General features: G+C 43.1%; 1 protein-coding gene across 9 annotated transcripts in view; it reads left to right on the top strand.

Moving 5' to 3' along the window:
* Nucleotides 1-12,377, top strand: part of sox5 (SRY-box transcription factor 5) — a 110,702-nt gene that overhangs the window by 98,298 nt on the left and 27 nt on the right. For 4 of the 9 annotated variants that reach the window (XM_088406374.1, XM_088406371.1, XM_088406372.1 and 1 more), the window contains 6 exons: nt 1,326-1,524; nt 5,516-5,691; nt 7,435-7,537; nt 8,353-8,526; nt 9,553-9,769; nt 10,672-12,377. The exon at nt 10,672-12,377 is cut by the window's right edge and continues 27 nt beyond it. In XM_088406374.1, coding sequence (XP_088262500.1) covers nt 1,326-1,524; nt 5,516-5,691; nt 7,435-7,537; nt 8,353-8,526; nt 9,553-9,769; nt 10,672-10,987 — 1,185 coding nt within the window. In that variant the 3' untranslated portion in view covers nt 10,988-12,377. The remainder of the gene's footprint in view (nt 1-1,325; nt 1,525-5,515; nt 5,692-7,434; nt 7,538-8,352; nt 8,527-9,552; nt 9,770-10,671) is intronic. The other 5 variants (XM_088406378.1, XM_088406379.1, XM_088406373.1 and 2 more) reach the window with 3 other exon arrangements.

Below are 12,377 nucleotides of genomic sequence, written 5' to 3'. Positions count from 1 at the left end.
CAGATCTTAGCGCATCTCATTTAATGATTTTTGATGCCGTGACAGCGAGAGTAGTGTTTTACTTTCAATTTAAGAACACATTGATTGGAACAACATATGCCTTCACTTTGTTAAGTTGCATGCGGATGTTAAGTGAAATAATTTTCCAAGAAATAAAATGGATGCTACACGATCTATCTTTTGGAGCTGTCATATTCAAAAAGGAAGGCTGAGAATCTTTATTTTAGCGCATCCCTTCCACTGTATGTTTTTTGATTAATTTTACTAAACTACTTATTAAACGACTTATTATTCCTCTACTTTTTTTACACCTTATTCATTTTTCAACCATCTTTGACGTATTTACCTTTAAATGGTATTTTGTAGTTTGTGTATGAAATGAAAGCTGCCATTCCTTAGCTTTAAGTTCAACACTTATTTTACTGCTAAATCATAAGAAAATAATGCAAACATTTTCAGTGATAATACACGAAAATACTGTAACTGTGGTCATATTAGTACCAGTAGGTACGTGACTTTATTATGGACTAAGGGAACGTCTGAAAAATTATTTTCACGAAAAGAAAAAAAACCCACACGGTTCTAATGGTGGCATTTTAATTAGGTGAAGTGATCTGAATACATTTGCCCCCTTCTGCCTACTCATCACGCGAATCTCCCACCCCAAACTGATTAAGTCTACAAGCGGGGGTGACGTTGCCACGGCAACAAACAGGATAACAACCCCCCCGGCGTGGTGTCTTGCGGTCGCCGACACGCTGATTCATTCAGTGCGTGGAGGTTATTGTTGCGCCATGGCGGGCCATTCATTTAGATTAACGAGCGCACTTAAAATATCCAAACGGTAATATACGGCGCTTGTCGGAACGTCCCGATATACGCGCGCGTAAAACGTGACGGATCGCTTGGGAGGATGGTCTCACGGTCGCGACGTTCCGATGAGAAGAACAAGCCGGTTGTCGGATGGCATATTTGTCGCGCCGCCGACGTCGTTTTGCGTGGAAAAGTTCCAGGAAGTGCAGCTTTGTGCATGTCGTGGAAGATTTGCATGACGCCCATCCCGACTCGTTGGACGACTTGACCGTCATTGCATGTGAATTTCAGTGGTTTGCACCTCCCATTTCCGCCCCTTGCTGTTGATGAGCTGTTTGGGCAGTGGCATGCACCGAATCATCTGTCCAGCCAAACTCGCCTTAGAATGCTGTGCATGGGCTCCATTTTTTTGTATTTATTTATTTTTTTTTGGCCAGCGGCGAGAAGTTTGGTCTCCCGCTCCCAAATTCCTAGTCACAGCGGGCCACACTGTGCTGTTTTGGTTTTTGCAGGACAGTGAGGGTGCACAGCCACTGAACCTGTCGGCCAAGCCTAAGGCATCCGAGAGCAAGTCACCCAACTCCCCCCCAACTTCCCCACAGGTCCCCGCTGCTGCTGCCGCTGCCACCAAGCTGGGCCCCGCCGGCTCCATGAAGCACAGTGTCGCCCCCTCCAGCATCGGAGGACCTCCCGCCAGAGTCAGCTCAATAGGTTGGTCCATTCTTTGTATTTGATTTTTTTAGAACATCCGTTTTCTACAGCCCCTTATACTCACAAGGGTCACATCCTGACATCTATGTACAGTTAGAAATCATTTTGGAATTACTCTTTTTTACCACTCCTTTCTGCTCCAAAATAATTTCAATGGAGTTCTCAAATTGGGGTATGAGAACCCCTGTAAGTAAATGTCGGCACTTAATAATTTAATGTTTTGGGATGCCGTGCAGGGAGGACTACATTTTTCCTTTCGTATTACGAGCAAATGAATTGGAACATGCAGAAACCCATTGCTAATTTGCAATAGAGTAACTCCTTTACTAAAAATTGTATGTTTTTATTTTATTTTGTTTTATTTTGTTATTTTGTATGTTTTAATTTGTTTGTTTACGCAGGGATGACACAGCATTTTGCTTTAGGTCTTTTCCTTGATTGGGGGTACGTGGCTCCGAAATAATTTTATAGGAATTGAAAAAAAGTTGAGAGCTACTGGTATAAGAACAGGGAGGACTACATTTTTCCTTTCGTATTACGGGCAAATGAATTGGAACATGCAGAAACTTGCAAATTTTGCATTATAGTAACTCCTTTTCTGAAAATTGTATGTGTTTATTTTGTTATTTGTTATTTTGTATGTTTTATTTTGGTTGTTTACACAGGGATGACACAGCATTTTGCTTTAGGTCTTTTCCTTGATTGGGGGTATGTGGCTCAGGTAATAATTTATAGGAATTAAAAAAAAATTGAGAGCTACTGGTATAAAACAATATACATGCTTTCAAACATAACATTTCTTGTCCCATGAATAGACATATTCTCAAACATTTTCCCACATTTTTAAATTGGCCGTTTTTGGACATGTACGGTTCTCACACAATAGCGGTATGCTAACAAATTTTTAAATCCAACTCCCCAAGTGTATAGGTAAACTATATACTGTAAATATCAGATTTTGACCCGAAATGTCGACGACTTTTAGTTTTTTTTTTTTCTCCACGGTGACGCACATCTGAATTGTCTCGCGGTGTGAATCCATTTTTCTTTTTGTTTTAAATGCAACATTCCTGGATGTGCTGTTGGCACACACGACCAAAATAGCACACCCCCTTGCAAGCGCTGCCATTGTCGCTGGCGTAATCATCCCCGACCATATGCACCCTCACACGCGTACGTGAAATATGACATAAATGAATCACCGTTTTGTGCGCTTAATCCATTTTTCACGCCGCGCTGATAGTTCAAATACTTCACATATGTAACAAGCTATAATTAGTGTGTTTGTGTGCGTGTTTTTTTTTTTTTTTCTCTCCTGCCTTCCTCCGTGTCACTATTTGCCTTCGGGGCCTGCCGCATTGTTATGTGTTTATTAGTGACTGAAAGAGACAGAGAGAGATGAAGTGGTGATGGGGGAGGCTGGAAAGATGGAGAGGGGATTAACACCCTTCGGTTTTTTTTTTTTTTTTTTTTTTTGGAAGCAGGGGAATAATAAAGCGAGGCGCGTATGACAGACAGGAGGTATCGCCAATGAGATTAGACAAGCCTCTTACATGAGCCAGGACAGCGCAAACAGCCAGCGTTAATGACACAATGACAACACACATGCAACACACAACTCAAAAAAAAAATAAATAAAACACACAATCACCCCCCCCCCCCCCCCCCCCCCCCCCCCCATCTGACTTCTTGGCAAATCTCACTGTTTTTCAACAAATCTGAGGATTTAATATCAGATTAGTGGATTTGCGGTCCCAGATGTTTTTTGTTCGGGAAAAATGGATTACAGCGTTTAAAGTTTGTGTGTGATCCCCGCGGAATATTCGGACGCCGCCACCGCGGGCCCATCTGTTGCCCGCTCGCCAGCGCATTTGGTACTCCGGCTTGGAGGCGTATTAGGGTTCTTGTTGGAGGTTCAGAGGGGATTGGAGAGCCGGACAAATTGGAAAAGAGTCTAGACGTGCTCGTTTTGATGCGGTCATGGTTTTGTTGCAATGTGTGTGCGCTACACGCGTCTTTTTGACGTTTACATTTTTTTGGGCGAGTCTTTTTTATGGTTCAAACGATGTTTAGCGTCAAAATGTCTGTTTTGTTCCTCTTCTCGATCTTCCGACGCGTTTCACTTTCGCTTTTTACTTTCGTTAATACCAACTGCTGGTAAATCCACTAATATATTGTAACTTAGTCCATTTTGGTAGAAAAGTCCGCTTTTAAATTTCGGGCGTTTGTTTAGCGTCAAAATGTCGGTTTTGTTCCTCTTCTCGAGCTTCCGACGCGTTTCACTTTCGCTTTTTAATTTCTCCATTAAATAATCATACAAAGTGTTTTCAATAATTACAAATTAGCGCATCAGCATGTCGCTGTTATGCCGCAGGAAATAAAACAGATCAAAAGTTAACACCAACTGCTGGTAAATCCTGGATGAAAAACTGTGTTGCACACCAGTTAGAACTAAGGTTTTTTTTTGTTTTTGTTTTTTTTAACAACAGTTCTAAAATGGGGGTTGAAATGATGGGACTTTATGGAGTAAGCAAGTTTTTAACAGGTTTTGTTCAGCTATTATCAGCGTATTTTTTTGATGCCGTGAAGACTACAAATTACTTTTCAAAGTAAGAGCAAATGAATTTGAAGGTGGATAAACTTATAGTGTTCTCGTTACTCCTTTGGAATATGTTACATGCATTTATTTATTGATTTTACATAAATAGTATTGATGCAATTTTCGAGTTATGAGTCAGAAATAAAACAGACGTTACACATGTTATCATCTGGGGATTTCTGAGGAAAGCAGTTTTAGAGAAATGTAGTCCCAAAGGGTATTTGGCTGCAAAAAATGTTTTCACACGTGGTACATTTTACGCTGTAAGTTCTTTTACGAAACTTCCACATTATTTTTTTGAACACAGTACGTTGAATTTCTTTGCCTTTAAATGTTACTTTGTAACTTTGTAAAGTTAGTGCACGGAATGAAAGCCGCTTTTCCGCTCCTTTTCATAACCAAAGAAATCATATTAATCCGAGCAGGTAAAACAGTGATGAAGTCCACGCGGCGTCAACATCTTCCCGGCCGTCATTTTCTAGCCTAACAGACTTAGTGACATGTCTCGCTATCTCTCATTCCATCCATCTTGCCATCTCAAGTCAAATTGAAGGCCTGTCACTGCCTTCAATTTCAAACACTTTTTTTTTGTGAGTGTTTGTCACTTGTCACGTAGGTTCCCCCTCGCGACCGTCCTTTGTGGTCCAAAATGCTTTTCGCCTGTCGGGAGAGATTTAGAGGGTGGAAAATGTGTGTGGTGAAATCGAATCCTCCCCCTCTATCTGGGTCACATACACTTGTCTGGATGCTTGGCATCACTGTCATTGGAATACGCGCACACACGCGTGTATAAGAATACCTCCCTCCCCACTTTTTTTCTTTTTTTTTTAGATTAAAATTGACTGCCACCCGATTCCATCACCTTCTTCCTTTGGCCCCTTTCACGTCCAGATTTCGCTGACTTCTAAAAGAGTTCACGGCGCTGTCATTACCAATCTGAAGCCGGTAATCTGGCCTGAGATGGCATTAGCGGGGGCGGCTTAGCGCAGATAAAGGCCCCATGAGCAAGCGGCGGCTCTTTGTTAGCGGCTAACGCTAGCGATTGGGAACTTTGTGGGGTTACCTGGCTGCCCTTCTGAACACTGTGTGGGAAGTGTAATTCAAGATTTTTTTTTAATTTGAATGCACATTTTTACATGCTTAAATCTGAAGGCAGGTATGGAAGGAGGCAGCTTGAAGCCGTGCCATCTTGGGGCGCATTCTGACTCACATTCAGTTCCCCTCCTCCTCAAGTGTATGCTAATGTCTTTAGCTCACGGCTAAAGCGGAAGATTTATTCCGGCTGAAAAACTCTCCGAAACATGAACGCACGGCGTCAAATGTGAATTACAAAAAAAAACAAAAAACGAACACGCAGTAATGGCCGTTGTCGCCGCTTTGTTGACGTCTCAGCAGACTTGCTGTCCTCGCTGTCCTCGGGAACCTACCTGAACGACCACGAGGCCGTGACCAAGGCGTTCGCCGAGGCCCGCCAAATGAAGGAGCAACTCAAGAGGGAGCAGCAGGTGCTCGACGCTAAAGTGGCGGCCGTCAGCAGCCTCGGGCTCAACAACGGACGTTCCGACAAGGTAAAGAATTGACGGCGATGCTAGGAGGACCGCTATTTTACATATAGGGATGTTTCATACTACTTTTTGGGTACACACCGATACCGGAACGCATACCTTTAGTACTTTTTGATTAGGGATGGGGAAAAAAAGCCAACCAAGGCGGGTAAGTCAACTAATGTCTATTTCAAGAGCAGTCAAACACGTCGGTATTTTCGATTCATATCAAATAAATTAAAGAAAATAAGAGTTTAGTTTGAATGAGTGCACTTTTCATGTGTCTTTTTTTAATGGTATAACTTCTCAATATCAAATCTAACAATGAGGCTAAATTCTGAGTGTGTGCACAAGGTGAACCGCGGAGCTGTGTGTGTGCTCGCGCCAAGTGTGTGTGTCAGGTCAGAGCATCCACAAGACATTTATGCCAAGTGATGGCTGCTTGGCTAAAGTGTGATTATTTGTGAAATAAAAGTCGCATGGCTGGTTAAACGTACAAAAAAAATCCCGTGAATAGAATACACTAATATAAAAATAGCACCCCAAAATCACCCTTAATTTTTGTCCTTCCATACTTGTGAATAATACGCCGTGATGCGGTTAATTAGGTAACTACTGCCATCTAGTGGAAGAACATTGATTTGTTGTGGTTATCACTATACGTCCCTGGCATAGATAGATGACCAAAAGCTTGCGTTATGTGGATTCAAATTGACGGCGGCGACGATTTCTCAGTTGGCTCGCGCTCGGTCCGCCCCCCTTTTCTGGCGTTGCGCCCCGGCAGCGCCGAGCCTCGCCGCCTGCGCGCGCCCGGCCCGGCGACAACAGAGTCGTCTCTGACACTCCGGTAGGGATTAGTTTTGTCACTACTTTGTGTCTCGGCGCCCGTGTCAGCCGCTCGATCCACTTTTCTCGTGTATGGCGCCGGGGCTTAATGTCAGACTAGGCTGCCATCCACTCTGTCTCCCTCTTCATCCCCTCCTGTACAAAAGCCGCATATGTGTGTGTGCTGTCATATTTAATCTTAATATCTGAGCGTGTGGAAGACATTACGTCCTTTTTTTTTTTTTTTTTATTTGACGCCCCTCTGCAATGAGGTCTGATCGCTTGTTTGACATGCAGATAATTCTTCCAAATCTCTCTGCAGATGACTGGAGTGAGATAAATGGCTCTATTTTCTATTTAACTCAAAACGTGGGGGAAATTATCGCCAACAATTAAACTGTTTTGAGCTAAAAACTGAGAAAATGCATGTGATTAGCACTCTGCCTGCTCTCCATGCGGGCAGCCAGCTTGCTCAGGTCATTTCTAAATGGAGATTTTTTTTTTCCGAAGGTTGTTTTAGAAGACAACACAGGGTTGATTCTCGCTCTTAGTCGTGTAATTAAACTGTAAAAAAAAAAAATTGCTACCGGTGTGTGTGCGTACAGTTCCAGCGCACATTAAGCATGTAAATGTGCAGTAAATCAGGCTTTTATTGGCTGTAATAAATACCCAAAGGGCCGTGCGGCGTGGCCTCGCTCTCCCTCTAATGCGCCGACCCACAGAAAGCTCCCGCGCTCAGCTAGCGCAGGTGGCCGCCGATTCAAAGTAGTCGTAAACATTTCGAGTGGGCTCGCGTTCCAAACATGCACGCGGATGCTTTTTGGACAATTAGCTTGATTGCAGGAGCGCTCTCCTACTGGCGTACGCTCCTCGCGTGCAACTTGACCAAAGTTTTGTCATGGTCGCAAAACGCATTTTGGAAGTGGTTCCTTGTTTGCGCAGGACAAGGCGGCCTTGGAAAGTTTGAGTCAACAGCTGAAGCAGCAGGCCGAGGACAAGTTCAGCCACGCCATGCTGGACTTCACCATGAGCGGCGACTCTGATGGTAAACACATGAACACAGCAAGTTTATGGCTTGCAGACATTTCACGATAGAAGAAAATATTGAGGCCAAACTAATTAATTGGCCCTTCGAATATCAGCCAATAAGAATCAGGCAATAGTTGCCGTTATTTTATCTATATATAGTATATATATATTACCCTAATTCCCCAAATAAACACATAAATGTGTATAAGACGCAACCTTAATTTTGGGGTTAAATTCTGGTATTTTCTAGGTTACACTTTGGCAAAGATGTAAAAACTATAGCAAAACAGACTAAATATCTTCCTTGTAAATTTTTAATTTATTTTTTGTGATAAATTTGTTACGTGTTTCAGATTTCCCACATTGTGAGTGGTCAGTGAATGCCTCGCCCGTGCATGCCCTCCAAACACTTGTTTTTGCTTTTCCTCGCAACCTGGCTCAAATTCTTTTTGGCATAAAAAACGGACGTTCCGCGTGTTCCACCAAGTTTATGATTGTGTGTGTATTTGCCAAAAAAATGCCACAGTTAATAAATGAGTCAAATTGAATACCTTTAAACGTTTTTTAACGAGCGCACTCTTAATTGAATAAACTGGAGGCATCATAATTTTTACATAATCCGCTCCATTTTGGTAATATTCCTGCGCGTGACCGAGGATGGACTCGGGTGTTGGTTCAGTCCGCTCGCTTCTTTTATTGAAAACCGTTTCTCAGGAATGCATACGACTATTATTTCAATGTCAAATCTTTGAAAAATCAGAATGATCTCCTGTAATCCTGACCTCATGCGCTGTTCTCAAATTTTATTTTTTTGATGTATTTTTTTTTTAGGCTCCCCAAGCGTGTCAGACTCACGGATATTCCGCGAGGCCCGAGGTCGAGGCAGCAGCGAGCCGCACATCAAACGGCCCATGAACGCCTTCATGGTTTGGGCCAAGGACGAGCGGAGGAAGATCCTGCAGGCTTTCCCCGACATGCACAATTCGAACATCAGCAAAATCCTCGGTAAATACGCAGAACTGTAGCAAGCTATCGCTAGTGCTTGCAGAGTTGACTCAACGAGCCATCTCTGAAAATAATTGGATGGCAATTGCTGCAGGAAGAATTTTAACGTAATTAATGATATTAATTTGCTTCTGCTAAACCCGGTTCACCTTTTTAACGTAGCGAATATTCAATATTTTGTTTAAAAACAACACAGAATATAAATAATAGAATTCGGGCTGTCCCGAATGCTTACCGCTAGCCACAAAAAAAGGAAAAGAAAAAAAAACGGCCTTCTTCTCGCCTCTGCATCCAGCAAAGACACACTTGCGGTGATTTCCTTCCAGACGGCGGTGTGAGAGAACGCTCCTCAGACAAATGATGATATAATTCATTATGCATTAAACAAGCAACACGCCGCCACCTGACATTTCCCCCGGACCGCCGGGATGGGCCCTGACATTTTAAAGAGCTCCTAAGCGTTTTATAACGCAGGAAAATCTGGTTTGAATAAGCCTCCCCCTCCTCTCGCTCTGGATCGCTGTGGATCTCGCTCGGCCTCAATTGCTAACAGATCGCAGAACAGACGAGAACAGCCAAGCGCTGACAGCTTTTAGCCATTAAACATACAGTAGTCGGGCGCAAATTCAGACCAGATATGAGGCTGCGCTAGGGGGAAACAGGCGCAAGATTACACCCGCGCGCGCGCACACTTGGTTCTGATCCACAAGCGGACGAGAACAACCCCCATGAGTGCGGATGAGTACCTGCCGTCCTCTCATTAACCCCACTTTACCCAAGCGCGCCCATGACTGACACGCAGGCGCGATTTAAGCCCGTTCGTCACGTCCCGATCGTCTCGTCGCCCCTCCCTCGTTTCTTCGGTTAATAATGATTCGTCATTTGCGGGTAATGACTGGCGATTTGTCCTGACTGCTAATTGGTAATTCTATACTCGGGATGGTTGTGATTGGGCGCCTTGAAAACAACATTCTGACAAAATTATGAGAAAGAACGTCGCTTTAACGTAAACTTCCTGTTTCCAAGGTTCGCGCTGGAAAGCCATGACCAACCTGGAGAAGCAGCCGTACTACGAGGAGCAGGCGCGCCTCAGCAAGCAGCACCTGGAGAAGTACCCGGACTACAAGTATAAGCCGCGGCCCAAGCGCACATGCCTGGTGGATGGCAAGAAACTGCGCATCGGCGAATACAAGGCAATTATGCGCTCCCGGCGGCAGGAAATGAGGCAATACTTCAGCGTGGGGTCAGTTGAGATACTCACATTGTAGTGTATACACACACACACATACATATATATATTTACATACTATAATTCCCCAAATATAAGATGATATAAGGTCGTTATTTCTGGTATTTTCTACCTTACCGTGTAAAAGACGCAACATTTTGGCGATGATGTAAAAACATACAGCAATCAGTACAGCAGTAAATCTCCTATTTAGAAACGCTTAATATTTTCTTGTGTTCATATCCGTAAGTAAGTAATAAAGCGTGTTTCCGATTTCCCTTATTATGAGCCGTCGGTGAATGCCTCGCCTGTGTGACTTTGAATACGCTTGAAGCAGTTGTTTTTCCCTTTTCCTCGCGACGCAACTCGTGTTCATTTATATATATATATATATATATATATATATATATATATATATATATATATATATATATATATATATATATATATATTCTTGTGTTCATATCCGTAAGTAATAAAGCGTGTTTCCGATTTCCCTTATTATGAGCCGTCAGTGAATGCCTCACTCTTGAAGCAGTTTTTTCCTTTTTCCTCGCGACGCAACTTGTGTTCATTTAATATATATATATATATATATATATATATATATATATATATATATATATATATATATATATATACAGTATATACATATTTTTTTTTTTGTGTGTGTTCATATCCGTAAGTAATAATGCGTGTGTCCGATTTCCCTTATTATGAGCCGTCAGTGAATGCCTCACCTGTGTGACTTTGAATACACTTGAAGCAGTTGCTTTTCCTTTTTCCTCGCGACGCAACTCGTGTTCATTTATATATATATATATATATATATATATATATATATATATATATATATATAAATTCATAATAAATTCCTTCTCCTTTGGTACTAAAGTTGTCTTCCGCGCGTGTTCCAGGCAGCAGAGTCAGCTCCCCCTGTCGTCGGCGGGAGTGGTCTACCCGGGCGCCCTTTCCATGGCGGGCATGCCGTCGCCCCAGATGCCCTCGGAGCACTCGAGCATGTCGAGTAGCCCCGAGCCCAACGCCAACCACCACCACCACCACCACCACCACTCCTCGTCCCACACGGGCGGCCTGAAGGGCGACGAGCCCCGGGTCAAGGAGGAGGAGCTGCGGCTGGACGACGGCAACGGAGACGTCTACGACGACTTCGACTACGAGGACGAGGAGGCCGACTACGCCAGCGACAACGAGAATCACATCGCCCAATAGGAGGAGCCCCTTCAATCACCCTTTCGACCCCTTGTTTCCTCCGCCGCGGACTCTTCGCCGAGCCGAAAGCCCCTCCCATCAAAGTCCCGATACCAGCATCCGACCAATCAGCTGAAGCGTAGGACTGTCACCCACTCTGACTGTTACACAATCCGGGAGGAAGACAAAGCCAGCCAGCCCCTGACGCTTTCTATCCGAGAGGAACATCACTTCAGGGGCGTTAAAAACAGCGACTTTTCAAACAGTTTGTACACATCCAAAAAAAAAAAAGTCGCAAAATGGACCCGGCGCGGGCCGAAACAGATGACACTTTAAAAACGGCGGACCTTTTTTTCTCGAGAGACACTTTTTAAAACAGAGAAAAGAAAAAAAAAAAAAAAACTGCTTTTTTTTTCCCTGTACTCGGTTCTATAATATTCTCACTCAGGTACACGGTGCCAATAAGTGGCTTGTGAATGTGATTTGTTTGGGGGGGCTTTTTTGTGCTAAGTTTGAATAATAATAATAATAATAGGTAAAAGACACCCCCCACCCCCCAAGTCTGTTTGTGAAGCCGCGTTATTTTCAAAAGATCTGATCCTGGAGATTTTTCACACCGCCACGCAAGCGAGGACACCGAGGGATCTGTTTTGTTTTTTTTTTGTTGTTTTTTTTTTTCTCTTAATTTATAATTTTGTGGGTGGGGTCGACGACAACAAGCACTGTGTTTGCGAGACAATCCGCCCCGTTGTCATCCGCCGCCGTCCCTCCGCGAGTTCAAAAAAAACAGTGCGACAGATTGAACCGTGCACCCGTGTGTGTGCGCGTGTGTGTGCAAAAAAAAAAAAGGACAAGGAACTAACTGCTGTTTATTGACCCGTCTCTCACACACACACACACATACACACACAAAGACAACTTTTATGTGTTTTCCCCCCCGCTGACCTCAGCGGGCCACCAGTCAGTGTTTTGTATTTGAATACTGTATTTTTATTATTTCTCTCAACTGCCTCTATTCTAATATTATTAACAATAATTATAAGGATGGTCAGCTATGTTTAGTAAGTTATGTACAGTATAATTTATTTTTCTTCTCTATATCGGGTTTCTATGACATTATTTTATCCTGTAGGTATCAGACCCCCGCCCGTCCCCCCAACTTTTTTTTTTTTTTCCCCACATTTCGTATTAATCCTCTCAAACTGAAGACTTAACCCGTTTTTAAAAAGCACTCTCTAGTCGGAGAAAAGAAGAACATGATATTTTTTATGATGAATATTATTAAGTTTATTTGTAATGCTTATTCTAAATGTATAATGTGAAACTTTTCTTTTTTTTTTTTTTTCTTTCAAGCCCCAATGTTTACTAGCTTAGCCGGATACGCGGTGGAACATCATTGGCAGGAATCCAC

The sequence above is a fragment of the Hippichthys cyanospilos genome, chromosome 22, assembly GCF_059441005.1.
Source record: "Hippichthys cyanospilos isolate Australia breed blue-spotted pipefish chromosome 22, RoL_Hcya_1.0, whole genome shotgun sequence".
Lineage (NCBI taxonomy): Eukaryota > Metazoa > Chordata > Actinopteri > Syngnathiformes > Syngnathidae > Hippichthys > Hippichthys cyanospilos.
Note: the sequence above shows the minus strand (reverse complement) of the source record. Positions and strands in the feature narration are given on the sequence as shown.